Source organism: Musa acuminata, chromosome BXJ3-3 (assembly GCF_036884655.1).
Source record: "Musa acuminata AAA Group cultivar baxijiao chromosome BXJ3-3, Cavendish_Baxijiao_AAA, whole genome shotgun sequence".
NCBI lineage: Eukaryota > Viridiplantae > Streptophyta > Magnoliopsida > Zingiberales > Musaceae > Musa > Musa acuminata.
The window spans coordinates 37744220-37762646 of NC_088351.1; the positions used below are offsets into that span (position 1 = coordinate 37744220).

General features: G+C 48.5%; 2 protein-coding genes across 2 annotated transcripts; one reads left to right on the top strand and one right to left on the bottom strand.

Annotated features, from left to right (window-relative positions):
* Window positions 1-1003: 1003 nt before the first annotated feature.
* Window positions 1004-11382, bottom strand: LOC103979984 (protein DCL homolog, chloroplastic). Its single transcript, XM_009396265.3, has 3 exons — window positions 11004-11382; window positions 2616-2730; window positions 1004-1495 (listed from the first exon to the last, which is right to left on the bottom strand). Exons 1-3 carry the CDS (start codon window positions 11333-11335, stop codon window positions 1331-1333), a joined length of 612 nt encoding a protein of 203 aa, XP_009394540.2. The 5' UTR covers window positions 11336-11382; the 3' UTR covers window positions 1004-1330.
* A 3125-nt stretch (window positions 11383-14507) lies between these two features.
* LOC103979983 (F-box protein At1g47056) lies at window positions 14508-16428 on the top strand. Its single transcript, XM_009396264.3, has one exon. The coding sequence runs from the start codon at window positions 14642-14644 to the stop codon at window positions 16268-16270; it is 1629 nt and encodes a 542-aa protein (XP_009394539.2). The 5' UTR covers window positions 14508-14641; the 3' UTR covers window positions 16271-16428.
* The last annotated feature ends 1999 nt before the right edge of the window (window positions 16429-18427 follow it).

An 18427-nucleotide genomic window follows, 5' to 3' on the forward strand; every position in this document is an offset into this window, starting at 1 on the left:
GAGCCGCGCGAGGCGAGCGGGTGGTTGCGCGCGTGGCCGACGTGGGCGGGACGCGCGGTGCCGAGGAGCCGAGAACAGCCCCAGAAGTCGCTGCTGCTGGTGCAGGTCGGCTGCAGTGGAGCAACTAAGGAGAAGACTAACGTACCGTCATTCCGGGCCCTCCTTCTAGCGTCAAAATGTTACGTCAAGTAACTGTTCAGCCGTGGCCTCGGGGCCGTCACGGCTTGGTCCGAGTCCGGAAGACGGTGGTCAACTGGAGTGGGAACCCCTCGGGTCGCTGAATCTCCGAAGGCAGGTGATCTCCAAAGGCGTCGCTCCTGCACAAAGGTCGGGTCGGGGTGCTCGACCCGACCCCTCCGACGATCTAGTTAGTGAGGGATGGGGAGGGGGTTTAGGAGGAGGAGAAACCTCCGTGTGCTGGGTGTCAGAGTCCCCCCATTTTGCTTAGGGCTCGGGGGTATTTATAGATGAGTTTGATGTTACCTGATGTGGCTGCTTGCAGGGGCAGGACAGTGCCCCGCGTGGCATCTGACATGGCCACTGGGGCTGCGTGGAGGACCGAGCTGCCGCAGGGTATGGGCGAGCCTCGGTTGACGTGCTCCCATCAGTTCGGCATTGAAGCTTCCTTCCTTGGGTAGTGCGTCCACCTGGCGCGGCTGACGTCATGGCCATTTCTACCCCTATCAGGATCCACTAGACATGAGCAAGCTGCAATGATCTCTGCAGCATGTTGAACATTAGACTGTACTTAAAATGAAATTTTGATCAACCATTGCAATTTGGGAGATGAGAAAGCAGCATAGTTTCTGTTCAAGTTATGGATGCATGATCAGTAGAAGCTAAAACCAGGGAAGGATACATGATGCATCAGAGTCTTGAATAACAATTCTGGAAAACTTAGCCTCATCAAAGCAAGGCTTTTCTTTCAACTATCAAAAAAGAAGGAATCAGTCAGGAGCACAACCTCGTATTGTAATACACCAACATTGGTGAATGGTTTCAGTGAGTTTTCAAAGTGACATCAAGCATTGATTTCAGCATCTCAGCTACAGCTGTCCACAAGATCAAAAGAGCAATAAAGTTTTGTTCTACAGTAAATCATAAGGGACTACATAAAGCATTTTGATCAATTACATCTGTGTTCATCAAAATGATTACAGCTGCTACTGCAAAATCATCACTCCTTTTGGTCATCATATCACGAACATCTGAGGGTTCATAGCGCAGAAAGAAAGGATTAAGAGATCACTATCTCATCCATACGAAAGATCCAGGCAACTCTTGGGAATGACAACAGATGTTACAAAATGTGTCCGGTGGAATAAAACCTTCAGCTACGTTTGAAATGCTCACGAATGAACTTTTCCGCGTGTGATGGATACTTGCGTTTGACGTATGCTCGAAGACACTTCTGGTATGAAAAGTCTATCCAGCCACCATCAGTTCGTACAACGAAGAGGCATCTTGAGTTTCCGAATTGTGGATGTCGATCGACCTTCACGAAAACTGCTGTTAAGCTTCAGCATTTGCAAGAGAGGTGTACTACCATCTAGAAAGAATGGTGACCAGAAATTTTTTTTTTCTATCTTGCATTCTGATCTTCAAGACGATGATTGTGTCAGATTAGTTAAGTAATATAGTTCTTTTTTTCTTCAAAAAAAAGCCTACAGTATTTATCATAATATTGTTATAACACATCCATCTTGAATGATCATAATCTATAAATACATTAAAAGAAACTCAAAAGCAATATAAACATATGAGAAACTGATTTACTAGTAAAAGGGATTAAAGCAATTAAGAAAGCTCAAATACAAACAAGAACGAGATTATCTAGTAAAGGGGACTAAGAAACCAAACAAATACCAAGTGACCGAAACCTCGAGCCGACTAATAAAACAGTAAGGTCTGTAGCTGAAGTTGAATCACAATGCTGTGCGACAAGGGAAGAACAAAAGAATTGTTTTGGAAAAAATATGTTGCAAATCTGAATTTAAAGGCTGACAAAAATCACACATGCTTACATAATGATGATGAATCTCTATCATGAATTACACGATCATCATGTCCTATAACAAAGAATCAAGACCTGGTCTCAAATCAAACTGAAAAGTAAATAACAAAATTAACAACATGATGGTTTTGTTAAATTCTTGTGCAGTCATATGATATAGATATTTTTGCTGACTGTGTACTAATGAAATTGTTAATTGCAATTTGCGGGGTTTTTACTATTCATGCCACAATTCACATGAATGCAGCTTAATATGGAAGGTTCGTCCAAACTTCACATTGTAGCTCACTGATACAGGATCAGAAGTACCATCATCTCTATTAACATATGCAATGTGCAATGTTCAATCAGAGGCATCTGCTATATCTCGTACACTTGATTAAAGTTTTTTGAACAAATCAGAATTAGTAGAATCTATGATAGTATCATATGATAAGAAGAATCATATTTTCATATTTTGTACAAATAGAGATTGACCTAAAACAATAAGAACAGAGATAAAAAAAATCATATTGGTGGAAATTGTGGGAACTATTGTGGTGAATGTAAGTATAAACAAGGAGAGAACATATGCAACATTCATAAACAGGTTGTACGTTACCATTATAGAATCAAGACCACAACCAATCTTATCTTCTGAATGAGGATGATAAGTGAGAAGTTTTTCTATGACTTCCTTTTCATCTTCAGCGCTCAAACGCTCCCCATCCCCGTATCTGCAGGGCATTAATTTTGTAAGGGGTAAAATAGCATTTTAAAAGCATCATGTAAGCTCAAACAAGTTGGTAGGAGAAACAATAGCAACCAAGACAATGACATTGTAAGGACAACAGTTCTTACCCATGACAGTCCCAGAAATTATAAAGAGAGACGAGATTATAACTATATGCAGCAAAATGCAGCAGACTTCTAATTGTCAGTATGCAAGTATATATGCACTAATGAAAAAGCTTTGGTAGCACAGATAAAAAATGGACCAAATTTAAGATTTTGTCAAGTGGTTAGTGGATGTGCATATCTGCCTTATATAGAGATCAATAGCAGTGATTCCAAATGGCTATTGTTCTTGAGATGTGCATATTTCAAGTAGCCAAGTGTCGCAATCTGGTTGACTGATGATAGGAAGAAGAATCCCTCAGAAGATAGCAATTTTCATTCCTTCAAGTTGGTTTCTATTTCTGAGCTACCACGTTCAACAATGGATGCTTCGGTTGACACCATCTCAAGAAATTTTGCAGCATGGTTCTAGACATTCATTCTCCCATAGTGGCACAATCAACTCCCATAAGCAAATAAATCAACAATAATCCAACTGTTCCATGATCAAAGTGAGATTCATTAAATGCTCTAGCAAGTGTGTGCCTCCTAAAAGAAAGTCACCTTTTTTTTTTAATTTGTCCAACTAAGTTTTGGTTATTTCCCTCCATATAAGGCTTCTCTTGAAGAGAAAAAAACCTACTCTTGTTACAGTTGGCATCCAAAGACAAAAGTAAAGTCATTCCAAAAAGTGATGAAAACTAAAATTTTTAACTAAGCCTAGCATGCCAAGTTTGACACCTCACTCTGAAATTATTTGTTCATTGTCTTTCTTGGTAGTGACAGGATGAGCTTCTTAAACCTAGTTAAAGTTTTCCACAAACTTGTTTGCCAGTAATTCTTATAAGTTTCCTCATTTTATTGCAAAAAGTAATTTTTAAACCAAACTTTGCATGCCAAATTGAACATCTAACTCTGGAAGTATTTGTTCATCAAATTTTCCCTTTAGTGGCATGATGGGATTCTTAAAACTTGTTAGAGTTCTTCAGAAATTTGTTTGGTTAATCATTCTAATGGGTTTTCTCATTTTATAACTTCATATTGTTGATAAAGCTAAGAGAAATTATCTCATAATTCTTGTTGTTTAAATTGTTTCCTTTCCGATGTGTGTTTCAATGGCCAATGAATTGTTAACCAGATTGAACAAATGGCTACTCCTACTTTTGTGGTCTGTCCAGTTTGTCCCTTTTTAGACACATTCCTGAATCTTGAGTATAACTGATAGGGGAAAAAATGGTGATGTGACATGCCGTGACAGCATCCCCCTGACATACTGCCCGAGGCTCGCCATACCCTGCAGCAGCTCGGCCTCCCACGCAGCCCCAGTGGCAATGTCAGACGCCAACATCAAACCTCCTCAATAAATACCCCTGAGTCCTAAGCAAAGGGGGGAGAACTCACTCAGACACAAAACACTCAGAGGCTCTTCTTCTGCCTCACCCACAATCCCCTCCACATCTTTCTCTAACTTGATCGTCGGAGGGGTCGGGCCGAGCTCCCGGCCCGACCTGTGTGCAGGTGCGAGACGGTGTTGCCTCTTCCTGAAGCTGCGGCGGAACTGTCTCCCGACCCGAACCGCCGACCCGACCTCCCGACCCGAGCCATCGACCCGAACCACGGTGCTAGGCCGCCGGGAGACCCCGAGGAGCTGCGCCCGAGATCCCCGACATCCGGACCCCAGAACCAAGCCCCGAGGCCACGGCTAAAAAAGTTACTTACCGTAACAGAATGGCGCTAGAAGGAGGGCCCGGAATGACGGTACGTTAGTCTTCTCTTGGGTTGCTCCACTGCAGCCGACCTGCACCTGCACCAGCCGACGCTGCCTCGGCCCCTCGGCCTCATGCGCAGCCAACACGCTGCGGCCATCACGCTGCCTCGGCCCCTCGGCCTCATGCGCAGCCAACACGCCGCAGCCATCACGCTGCCTCGGCCCCTCGGCCTCATGCGCAGCAAGCACTACGCTGCCTCGGCTCCTCAGCCCCATGCGCAGCAAGTAGCACGCTGCCTTGCTGCCTCGGCTCCTCGGCCTCACGCGCAGCCAGCAAGCAGCCTCGCTGCCTCGGCCACTCGGCCTCATGCGCAGCAAGCACTACGCTGCCTCGGCTCCTCAGCCCCATGCGCAGCAAGCCAGCACTCTGCCTTGCTGCCTCGCTGCCTCGGCTCCTCGGCCTCACGCGCAGCCAGCAAGCAGCCTCGCTGCCTCGGCCACTCGGCCTCGTGCGCAGCCAGCATGCTGCCTCGCTGCCTCGGCTCCTCGGCCTCACGCGCAGCCAGCAAGCAGCCTCGCTGCCTCGGCCACTCGGCCTCATGCGCAGCAAGCACTACGCTGCCTCGTCTCCTCAGCCCCATGCGCAGCAAGTAGCACGCTGCCTCGGCTCCCCGGCCTCACGCGCAACCAGCAAGCAGCCTCGCTGCCTCAGCCACTCGGCCTCATGCGCAGCAAGTAGCACGCTGCCTTGCTGCCTCGCTGCCTCGGCCACTCGGCCTCACGCGCAGCTAGCACGCTGCCTTACTGCCTTGCTGCCTCGCTGCCTCGGCTCCTCGGCCTCGTGCGCAGCCAGCAAGCAGCCTCGCTGCCTTGGCCACTCGGCCTCGTGCGCAGCCAGCATGCTGCCTTGCTGCCTCGCTGCCTCGGCTCCTCGGCCTCGTGCGCAGCCAGCAAGCAGCCTCGCTGCCTTGGCCACTCGGCCTCATGCGCAGCCAGCACTCTGCCTTGCTGCCTCGCTGCCTCGGCTCCTCGGCCTCACGCGAAGCCAGCAAGCAGCCTCGCTGCCTCGGCCACTCGGCCTCGTGCGCAGCCAGCATGCTGCCTTGCTGCCTCGCTGCCTCGGCTCCTCGGCCTCACGCGCAGCCAGCAAGCAGCCTCGCTGCCTCGGCCACTCGGCCTCATGCGCAGCAAGCACTACGCTGCCTCGGCTCCTCAGCCCCATGCGCAGCAAGTAGCACGCTGCCTTGCTGCCTCGCTGCCTTGCTGCCTCGCTGCCTCGGCTCGTCGGCCTCACGCGCAGCCAGCTAGCAGCCTCGCTGCCTCGGCCACTCGGCCTCACGCGCAGCTAGCACGCTGCCTTACTGCCTTGCTGCCTCGCTGCCTCGGCCACTCGGCCTCGTGCGCAGCCAGCAAGCAGCCTCGCTGCCTTGGCCACTCGGCCTCATGCGCAGCTAACACGCTGCTACCTCGGCCTCATGCGCAGCAACGCGCTGCAGCCAATACGCTGCCTCGGCCCCTCAGCACCGTGCGCAGCCAGCATGCCACCTTGCTGCCTCGGCTACTCGGCCTCGTGCGCAGCCAGCATGCTACCTTGCTGCCTCGGCTCCTCGGCCTCACGCGCAGCCAGCAAGCAGCCTCGCTGCCTCGGCCACTCGGCCTCGCGCGCAGCCAGCATGCTGCCTTGCTGCCTCGGCTCCTCGGCCTCACGCGCAGCCAGCAAGCAGCCTCGCTGCCTCGGCCACTCGGCCTCATGCGCAGCAAGCACTACGCTGCCTCGGCTCCTCAGCCCCATGCGCAGCAAGTAGCACGCTGCCTTGCTGCCTCGCTGCCTCGGCTCCTCGGCCTCACGCGCAGCCAGCAAGCAGCCTCGCTGCCTCGGCCACTCGGCCTCACGCGCAGCTAGCACGCTGCCTCACTGCCTTGCTGCCTCGCTGTCTCGGCTCCTCGGCCTCACGCGCAGCCAGCAAGCAGCCTTGCTGCCTCGGCCACTCGGCCTCATGCGCAGCAAGCACTACGCTGCCTCGGCTCCTCAGCCCCATGCGCAGCAAGTAGCACGCTGCCTTGCTGCCTCGCTGCCTCGGCTCCCCGGCCTCACGCGCAGCCAGCAAGCAGCCTCGCTGCCTCGGCCACTCGGCCTCATGCGCAGCAAGTAGCACGCTGCCTTGCTGCCTCGCTGCCTCGGCTCCTCGGCCTCACGCGCAGCCAGCTAGCAGCCTCGCTGCCTCGGCCACTCGGCCTCACGCGCAGCTAGCACGCTGCCTTACTGCCTTGCTGCCTCGCTGCCTCGGCTCCTCGGCCTCGTCCGCAGCCAGCAAGCAGCCTCGCTGCCTCGGCCACTCGGCCTCGTGCGCAGCCAGCAAGCAGCCTCGCTGCCTTGGCCACTCGGCCTCATGCGCAGCTAACACGCTGCTACCTCAGCCTCATGCACAGCCAACACGCTGCCTCGGCCACTCGGCCTCATGCGCAGCCAACACGCTGCTACCTCAGCCTCATACGCAGCAAGCAGCCTGATGCCTCGGCTGCTCTTCGGCCCCATGCGCAGCAACGCGCTGCAGCCGACACGCTGCAGCCATCACGCTGCCCCGGCCCCATACGCAGCAACGCGCTGCAGCCAACACGCTGCCTCGGCTCCTCGGCCTCATGCGCAGCCAAGAGGCTGCAGCCAGCACGCTGCCTTGACCCTTCGGCCCCATGTGAGGCAGCCCGCCTCAGCTGCTCGGCTGACGGCGATGCCTGCTGCCTCGGCCCCATGAGCGGCCAGCCCGCCTCAGTTGCTCGGCTGACAGCGCAGCTCGCGGTCTATCCGCCTACACCGAGCACCTCGGCCAATCACTGCCGAGATCTACCTCGGCCCGGCCTGTCCGCCCCTGTCGTGTACCTCGGCCGCATGGTGCCCGAGTCCACGTCCTCGCGTCCTGCCCGCCTGCGTCGTGCTACTCGGTCGCATGGCCCTCGCGACCACGCCTGCGCGGTCACCCCGCCTGGGTCGTGCTCCTTGGCCCCATGTTCCCGAGACAGACCAGTGCCGCCAGTACACCTGCGTCGTGCCCCTCGGCTCCATACCCCCCGAGACACGCTTGCGCGGCCAGCCTGCCTGCGCCGAGCTACTTGGCCATGATCACTGCCGAGTCTATCTCAGGGCGGCTTACCCACTAGGGTCTCGCCCCTCGGTCGTAGCCTGCCTGCGCCGAGCCCACATCAACGCGGCTGCCCGCCTGAGCAGCGCCCGCTCGGTCGCAGCCTGCCTGCACCGAGCTCCTCGGCCATATTCATTGCCGAGTCTATCTCAGGGCGGCTTACCCACTAGGGTCTCGCCCCTCGGTCGTAGCCTGCCTGCGCCGAGCCCACATCAATGCGGCCTGCCTGCCCGAGCAGCGCCCGCTCGGTCGCAGCCTGCCTGCGCCGAGCTCCTCGGCCTTATTCATTGCCGAGTCTATCTCAGGGCGGCTTACCCACTAGGGTCTCGCCCCTCGGTCGCAGCCTGCCTGCACCGAGCACCTCGGCCAACCTCCGCCGAGATCCACCTCGGCGAGGCCCGACCGCCTGTCGTGTACCTCGGCCGCATGGTGCCCGAGTCCACGTCCTCGCGTCCTGCCTGCCTGCGTCGTGCTACTCGGTCGCATGGCCCTCGCGACCACGCCTGCGCGGTCACCCCGCCTGCGTCGTGCTCCTTGGCTCCATGTTCCCGAGACAGACCAGCGCCGCCAGCTCGCCTGCGTCGTGTCCCTCGGCTCCATACCCCCCGAGACACGCCTGCGTGGCCAGCCTCCCCGCGTCGAACCCCTCGTCCCTATCCACCTGGGTTACCTCCCTCGGCCGCAGTCTGCCTGCGCCGAATGCCTCGACTCCATTCTTGTCGAGCCCGCAACCTCAGTCGCATAATGCCCGAGGCCCCCTCGGCCACTTAATGCACAAAGACACCCCCTTTACTCCATCATATCCCGAGTCACACCTGCGCGGTCACCCCGCCTGCGTTGTGCTCCTCGGCCTTCGGCTTTACGCCATCCTGAGTCACACCTGCGCGGTCACCCCGCTTGCGTTGTGCTCCTCGGCCTTCGGCTTTACGCCATCCCGAGACCACACCTGCGCGGCCTGCCCGCCTACGTCGTGCTCCTCGGCTCTTTGGCTTTACGCCATCCCGAGACCACACCTGCGCGGCCTGCCCGCCTGCGTCGTGCTTCTCGGCTCTTTGGCTTTACGCCGCCCGAGACCACGCCTGCGCGGCCTGCCCGCCTGCGTCGTGCTCCTCGGCTCTTCGGCTCTACGCCATCCCGAGACCACACCTGCGCGGCCTGCCCGCCTGCGTCGTGCTCCTCAGCTCTTTGGCTTTACGCCATCCCGAGACCACACCTGCGCGGCCTGCCCGCCTGCGTCGTGCTCCTCGGCTCTTTGGCTTTACGCCATCCCGAGACCACACCTGCGCGGCCCGCCCGCCTGCGTCGTGCTCCTCGGCTCTTTGGCTTTACGCCGCCCGAGACCACGCCTGCGCGGCCACCCCGCCTGCATCGTGCTCCTCGGCCCTCGGCTTTACGCCGCCCGAGACCACGCCTGCGCGGCCTGCCCGCCTGTGTCGTGCTCCTCGGCCATCGGCTTTATGCCGCCCAAGGCATACCTGTGCGGTTCACCCGCCTGCGTCTTGCTGCTCGGCTCTACGCCATCCAGGACACACCTGCGCGGTCACCCTGCCTGCGTTGTGCTCCTCGGCCCTCGGCTCTACGACTCCCGAAACCACACCTGCGCGGTCACCTCGCCTGCACTGCGCTCCTCGGCCCACATCGGCTACATTGCCCCCGAGTCCAACTATGCTCGGCTTCCTGACTAAGTTGCGCACCTCGGCCTCGTGCTGCTCGAGACACGTTCGCGTGACCGGCTCGTCTGCATCATGCCCCTCGGATCCGCATGAACAGCCTACCTGAAGTAAGAAGCCATGCATCGGACTCCCTGCATGCAGAAACCGACGCATAGCTCCTTTCGGGGGGGGCATATGATAGGGGAAAAAATGGTGATGTGACATGCCGTGACAGCATCCCCCTGACACACTGCCCGAGGCTCATCATACCCTGCAGCAGCTCGGCCTCCCACGCAGCCCCAGTGGCAATGTCAGACGCCAACATCAAACCTCCTCTATAAATACCCCTGAGTCCTAAGCAAAGGGGGGAGAACTCACTCAGACACAAAACACTCAGAGGCTCTTCTTCTGCCTCACCCACAATCCCCTCCACATCTTTCTCTAACTTGATCGTCGGAGGGGTCGGGCCGAGCTCCCGGCCCGACCTGTGTGCAGGTGCGAGACGGTGTTGCCTCTTCCTGAAGCTGCGGCGGAACTGTCTCCCGACCCGAACCGCCGACCCGACCTCCCGACCCGAGCCATCGACCCGAACCACGGTGCTAGGCCGCCGGGAGACCCCGAGGAGCTGCGCCCGAGATCCCCGACATCCGGACCCCAGAACCAAGCCGCGTCGGCCCCGAGGCCACGGCTAAAAAAGTTACTTACCGTAACAATAACCATTTGGTTCAGAAATTCCTCTCGCTATTTCTGCTCATCAACTGAACATCCTTGGCGGTACAAAACAAGTGTCAAAATCTTTTGGAATTCTAGTACTCTTTGATGAAATGGATGGTCAACTCATTCCTTTGACCACAAAGTTAACTGCTCATAAGACACAATTCTCAAAGAGGCACTGTTCAAAAGTTATGCATCACTATTCATAAGTTAACTGTTGAGTCTTAACGACATAAGCTGACTCAAAACCCAAAGTACCAAAACAGCCTGGAAAATACTAGTTGATAGACATTGGTTACCAATTTGTCTGGTTAGAAAATAATGGTTTACCAAGCTAAACTGAGCTATATGGTCTATTACCAGTGCTTAGTTAGACCAGTAAACATCAGTTGGTACAAATCAATCACCAGTCCAACCAGTATTTTTCAACCATCTTATTAGTTCTGCAGAAAGGTTTTGTATTTTTATGAATTATTTCTAGCACTAAAATCAAGACTTTACAACCAAAAATCATCTCACTCGCAATAGTCATTGCCGACTAGTGCAAGCAACAAACAAATTGGACTCTACTGGATCACCTTTCAAAACTATGAATAACCAATTTACAGAAGATTCTTAAGTGTCATGCCAACATCTCCATTTCATATATTAAGTTCATCAGAACACAAACAATTGGAATCAACAATCTATCGAACATAAAGTGTGCAAAGCTTAAGACAATATCGGCTCATTCAAACCTAATTTTTCACTCTAATTCTACTAATGGTGACTACAAAATCAAATGCACCATAACAAACCGGGGACTCCTGAGTAGCAAAATTAAAGAGTTGATTTTGGAGATCAATTCATTGTCCACAGAGCCTGTGTATGTATAATATCAGTTTCTTTTATTGGTTTCTACCTACTGGCAATGAGCAAAATATCAAGAGAAAAAAAGGAAGTTTTACACGAAAACAAGATACCTATCGGAGTGAAGAATCTCCTTGGTGAGGATCCTGATGGGCTCGATGTCCTTAAGGATCTCCTCCTCCTTATCCTTCCATCGCCTGTACTCTGGCTGCTCCTCCCACGGCACCCCCTGCATATACAGCGGCGCAACTGGCCCTTTAGGGCCGCCAGACGTGGCCGGGGCACCCTCACCGGCGGACGCAGCGGCCGGGGGCGAGAGGGAATCGTCGGTCGAAACGAGGCCCGAGGCGAAGCGCCGGGGCAGGGCCGCCGCGGTCGCGCGCAGGACTCGGGCGCGCAGCGGGGCGCCCCGCATGAGAAGGAGAGCGGCGGCGGAGGAAGCCATTAAGCAGTGAGCGAGATCGCAGTGGCTGTGGCAGGCAGCAGAAGAGGAATCCCAAAGGTTGGGTGCGGAGCTAATATACCGTTATAACGGGTCGGGTTTGGATGTATGCATTTTGGTCCACCCGGATCCGAACCATCTCTAAACTACTGTGGTTGCTGGTGAAGCGATCAGAGCCATCCGATGATAGCCAAACTATGAAGTCTTAAAGTCCGATTAACAGATATTAATATACAATTTTTTGGGGATTTTCCATTAAAAAAATATTATTTTTTAGTTTTTTTTATAAGATACGTCAACTTTTAATATTCTCATGTGGTATATTTGTACCCGACATCGTCGGTTACATTATCTTTCTCGTTTTTTTCTCATAACTTTTTTGACTTGGTCTCGTTTATATCTTCATTACCATCAAGAAGTTAACCCTCGAGAATAAGCAACTTGAGACCCACATTTGTGTTGTCGATGGCACTCACGATGATGATATCATTACCTTGATATTTGTTCATGCCCACTTTGAAAGGATGATATGAGAGATCCGTCGAGACATCACAATGGGGCGAAGATAGTGATGCCTTGTCTTCCTCTGCGTCGTTTTTGCTTTGATTCGAGCCTAGCACTTTCTCTTATACCCTTAACAAGCAAGAGTTATTGATCAAAGCATCATAACTCCTCGTTCCATTATAGTCACTACCAAGAATTTCTCTAACCAAATCCTATCGATGAGTATAGAGAAAATACGAAGGGGGAGGATAAGTGAAGAGGTGGAAGTGATCGTTAACAACACTCAGTGCCCACCTAAAATACGAGAAGGTGATAAAGAATGACACTCAAAATATTAGAGAAAAAAAAATATGAAATGAAAAAAATTAAAAACTCAAATACCTTCGGAAAAATCCAAGTTTTTTTCAAAAAAATCACCCAAAAAAGAATTTAATAACAAATGGAAAAATTACTCATAAATTTGATTATTTTTATTTTCAAACTTGACTTACTTAGGTACCTATTTATCTTAATATATCCGCCCTATATTTAATTAAATTAATATTTTGATCCAACTTAACCTAACGGAGTAAAAAGAGTGTCCAAAATTCTAACTTATTACCATCACCATAATATAATGCAAATCAACGATCAAGTTGATCAATCAATCAATGATTTAGTGATTCGAGATTCAATCAACCACATCACTACTACTAATATTAATTGATTTAAATTTTAAAATTAAATACTTAAAATATATTTAATATTTCAATAATCAACATAAAATTTTAAAACGTAAGTTTCGGTTAATTATCAAATGATAGTCAACAAACGAAGATTAATATTAGTAATATATGTGCATGGTTTTATATTTTTCAAGGAAACATATATCTCAAATTCCAATTTAAAAGAAAAATACAAAACGATGACTTATTTTAGAAGAATATATATATATATATATATATATATATATATATATATATATATTCTAAAATAATAAAAAATATTTATTTATTTATTATACTAAAAATTCTAAAAAAATAACTTTATTTTTAATGATAAAAAATTATTATTATTATTATTATTTTGTTTTGACTATTCTTCTTAGAATAAGTCAAAGTAGGCAACGCATAGAATAAGTCACGGTAGGCAACGCCATGACTAAGTCAAGTTCTTTCTTCCACCTCTCGTTCACAAGACTCGTGCATGCCAATCTCCACAACCATATCGATGTTCTTGAATTGAATTACTAAGTCAAATCTTAGACCATAAGCTCTATTTTGGCTCACCAACAAGTGTTTGAAACTACAAATTAGCTCATGACGAAGGAGGAGAAATTACTCTTCCGAATTCGATGTATGTTTTGCTTCGATTCTACTAACAAACATGAAAAGAAATGGTAATCGGATCACCAAATATGATAGAGGTTCAATCATCTTAGCATCATCGATCGATCGATAATATTTATTTCCAAGAAGGATAAAGTAATGTAACTCTAATTTTATCCAAAAATACTTATTTAATTGGATATCTTTTCTATATTGCTATTGACTTGTCAACCGTATGAATCGACTCAAGTCTTCTCCCATTTCCAATCCTAATCGATGACTTTTCCAACCACCTATGGATTCAATAGTATGATTAGGTTTGTATTGAGCTTGAAAATATTTATTATCCATAGTTCGATTGATTAATAAATTATTATACAAGTGATAGATCAACAAATTCAAAGAGTACAATCAAAATATAGGATAAGATAGATTTATAGTTTAGAGCCTTTAGTATCTATGAAACATGGAATTTAAATATCAGTGCTACATAAACGAGGATGTTTATATAGATTGAGCCATCAAAATAATGGCATTTTGAAATCATGAAATCGTAGTTTGTCCTCTTCCAAATTTAGATTCATGGAAATTTCAATCATGTTTCATACATAGTAGAGTACTAATATGCTTGTGATGTACTAATATCCATAGTACACTTCAAAATTTTCATGTTGATTGTTTTAAATGAGTTATTGGTGCATTCATAAAGAATTCTTTTAATACTTAATACCATAAAGAATTAGGTATATAAACCCATTTTAGGCATAATGGTGGAATTATATTTAGCTTAGTTGATATAATTGAAAAGCATTTGTACACCAAAACATTTTTACAATAATTCCATATTATAAGAATATTAGAGATTTCTTCTTTTGAATCATATGTTGTAAAATGATTAATATTAGTGATAGAAAAAAATAAAAATATTTTAATTAAGTATATAACCAATTTATGTAATTGGAACTTAAGATTTTATTATAGTGATCAGTATGATATTTTATATATAATCATTATTTCCAATTATATATATAATATATCTACAAAATATTTTTTTATTTTTTTTTATTGTTTATTATCTGAAAAAAGGGACTAAGTCTTATATTAGACCAATGCGGAATTGGCATGCGGTCAAAATGCTGATGCTAATCTACTCCATCACATCATGCGCCGCCCTGAAGGATGTCATGTCCATCACCGCCGTCCGTTCGAGTAAGTTCGACGCATGATTGATGCGGTGCCGTTGCTTCCTGTCGCCGCTTACGTCACGGAAACGGGCCTATCAAGTCGCGTCTTGAGGTACGACGTGTAGCGGCCGTCGCAAAGGATTTATATATTCACACAAATATGTTTAAATATATCTTGGAATTCAAGGCGAGTTTATGGCCTCGATTGAAATCCAATTTGAAGTCCGCTCCTTCCTTCCCGAGTAGAGAGAGAGAGGTGGAAGAAGCCTTCAGATCCGGACGCCGCCTTCTTCGCCCGACTCCGGCCGCCCTTGATGGGCCAATCGGCATCCACCCCATCCCCCACATCCTTTTCCTCCTCCTCTAGCCGCCGCGTTAAGCCACTCTCATCCTGTTCTTCCGCGGTAGCGGCCTCTGCAGCTAAGGAGCTAGCGGTAATGACGAACGGAGACGCCGCCTCGGGGAGCGGTGCCGTTTGTCCGTCAAGGGACCATACCTTGGACCTCCCCGACGAGTGCCTGGCCCTCGTCTTCCAGTCCCTAGGCTCCGGCGACCGGAAGCGGTGCTCGCTGGTGTGCCGGAGGTGGCTCGTCGTCGAGGGTCAGAGCCGCCACCGGCTGGCACTCGACGCCCGGGCCGCCCTCCTGGAGGCCGCGCAGGCCATCTTCTCCCGATTCGACGCCGTCTCCAAGCTCGCTCTCAAGTGCGACCGCCGCGCAGACAGCATCGGCGACGAGGCGATCGCGCTCATCGCCGCCCGGTGCCCCAACCTCACCCGCCTCAAGCTCCGCGCCTGCCGTACCGTCACCGATGCCGGGATGGCAGCCGTTGCCGATCACTGCCCAAGCCTCCGCAAGCTCTCCGTCGGGTCGTGTACGTTCGGCTCCAAGGGCATTGAGGCCGTCGTCCGGGGCTGCGCTCTGTTGGAGGAACTATCAATTAAGCGGCTCCGCGGCCTCCCCGACGCCACCGTCATCGGAAATGTCGTTGTCAAAGCCGCCTCACTCCGATCTGTCTGTCTGAAAGAGCTCTACAATGGTCAGTGCTTCTCGCGGCTCATCGCCGGATCCTCCAATCTCAAGACCCTAAAGCTCATCCGATGTTCCGGAGACTGGGACAGGCTACTCGAGGATGTTGCCAATAAGGTCCCTGGAATCATCGAGATCCACCTCGAGAAGCTCCAGGTCAGTGATCGTGGCCTTTCCGCGCTCTCCTCCTGTGCCAATCTCGAGATCCTTCACCTTGTAAAGACCCCGGAATGCACTGATGCTGGCCTCTCATCTGTTGCTGAACGTTGCCACCTCCTCCGCAAGGTCCACATCGACGGATGGAAGACCAATCGGATTGGTGATGAAGGTCTCATAGTCGTCGCTAAACAGTGCCCTAACCTTCAGGAATTGGTGCTTATTGGAGTTAATCCAACGGCTCGAAGCTTAGGGCTTATAGCGAGCAATTGCCGCAACTTGGAGCGCCTTGCCCTTTGTGGCAGCGAAACCTTTGGGGACGCCGAGATCACATGTATTGCCTCCAAGTGTATGGCTTTAAAGAAGCTCTGTATCAAAGGATGCCCGGTATCTGACCAGGGAATGGAAGCCCTCGTCGGGGGTTGCCCAAAGTTGGTGAAGGTGAAAGTGAAAAAGTGCCGGGGGGTGACGCCAGGATGTGCAGATTGGTTGATGACATGCAGGGATGGGATGCTGGCAGTCAACTTGGACATCACCGGACCGAACGAGCAGCAGGAAGCGAGTGTTGGTGAGAGTAGGATTATTGAGAGTAATGAGCAATTGGTCGATCAGATTGGAGCTGTTGAACTTCTGCCGTCGAGCAGTACCTCTAGGCCGTCGCCATGGAAGACGCGGATGGGTTATTATGCTGGTAGGAACTTTGTCGCCTCTGCTCTCAGAAGATGGTCCCATGGAAGTAGCAACTCCAATCATACATGAAATGAAATGATGTCTTTCTTTTGCTTCTTACATCTGCTAAGTGTTTGAATTTGTATGTCAATTAACTCTTCATGGCTAGGGTTGTTATGTGCTACTATTGCTGCCCATAAGCTGTTTATATTGACTTCTGAAAGTAAACAGTTGGTAGTGTTGCTGTCCGTAGTGTTCCGTTTATCTTTTCTTGTAGATACCCAATGCTTTGCTCTCTCTCTTGATGCTTTTTTCTGCTCATAGACTCACATGGTTATCATTATGTCACTTGATCGCTTCTTTATTTTTGTTTTCTTATTTGATTGTCTATTTGAACATATACTGGCATGGTTGGAGGTCTACGATTCTCCAACCGTGGGTTTTTTGTAGGCATATACAAATTTCTGGCTTGGTTGTTTCATCCTGTATGTTATTGAATTTTGTTCTGTTTTATGTGGTTTAACATAGACATGATAGTCATGTGTAGATGATTAACACAAAGGAGATGAATTGACATGGACTTGAATTCTGTGCCATGGTCCACAAAAGAAATATATAATTTATAATATGATAGTTCCTTGTGCAAATTAAGACTTGAATTCTCTTACCAAAGCACTCTGAATATTTTTCCATCGTCTGTGAATCTAAGCAGTCAAGAGGAGCATTCAAAAATCTTATACTTCCAATGACCAAAAATAACTACAAATTACTATTTCCTTTGTGAATTTCTGACATGTTTTGAGAGAAAATAAAGTTATATGGCGGTTTATGCTGAAGCTAGTTGATATTACCAAACATAACGTTTTTTATAATTTGCAAGCCAAAATTTCTTTTTCTGTCCTGTTCTCTAGGAATGTTACTGACTTTAAGTTAGGTGTGTATCATTTCTTGATTTGCTACATTTTTGTGATTAAGGTGTTGTTATTGCCAGATCTTGGCGTTTAGAAGTTTAATATTTTGAGTGGATACTCTGTGAGCTCATAAGTTGCATCATCACCTGTTTAGTTCATTTGCTATCCGGTATGAAGTTCTTATGAAATTAAGCTTTTATGTGATGTTTGGAGATCTCTATTAGTCGAATCCATGATTCAGCTTCTGCCAAGTAATCTTAGTTGACATGTGGGCTGCAAACTATAATGCTGGCCTTCAAGCTGCATGTTTTGATAATAAAATATGTATTGATTGTAATTGTCATGGCTGACTGCTTAGGCATGTGGCCATCTAGCATATGGTTCACCTTACTGGTGTACTGATCGACTATTGGTATGATATATATCGATCTGTATTGATATACTGACACATGGTATGGTGGGACATACTGATTAACCGTCATGTAATGCCTATACCGGTCTATTATCAGATTAGTATGTATTATTCATATCGAGTGGTATGTTGCGGTACGGTGAACCTTGATCTAGCAATTGAGTTGGTCAGACTCTTGGCTCTTCTCGTGCTTTTACTCCAGCTTGCTGTTGAGTGCGTGGATAAGGTCCTGGCAGGCTCTGGTTCGTAAATGTCTTTCTTTTCATGAGTGACCATCTGATTACTACAAAAATTTATTACCCAAAGATAAAAGGGGTGGTGATGGTTTACCCATCCTTATGATTTCAAGGAGAGTGAAAATCACATATTATAAATTTGGTTATTAAAGTATTGTCTAACTGTTTTAATATGTTCAGACATTTGTTTTGTTATTCACTGAATTACTACTGAATCGTTTCTTGTAATTACAACTTTTTTGGAGTTTGCATCAATCCCCAATTAGTTTTTGGTTTGAACTTTGAGTTAAGAATATTGATAAGAACAGCTTTTGTTACATATGTTAAACAAGACTTGAACTTTAAATTATTTCACATCTGTTGTTGTTTGACATTGTAATTCCTTTGATATATTTGTCCAAGGTGATGTGAAAAGTTCATGATTATGACCTTGTTCAAGATATATTTACTATTTAATGTTAGTCAAGGCATGCTTATTTTGAAAATGATATTGTACTACGAGATATCTTTACTTTTTTGTGTTGTACAATGTGTGTTTACTTTGAAAATGATATTGTACTATTGATGCTTTAACTTTAGCAACACTGTGAGAAAAAAATTAAAGGTATGATTGAGAAAGGTGGATGAGAAATTTCTAGGAGACATCACTGTCGATTTATATCTACCATGTAGCACTAATGAGAGTTTG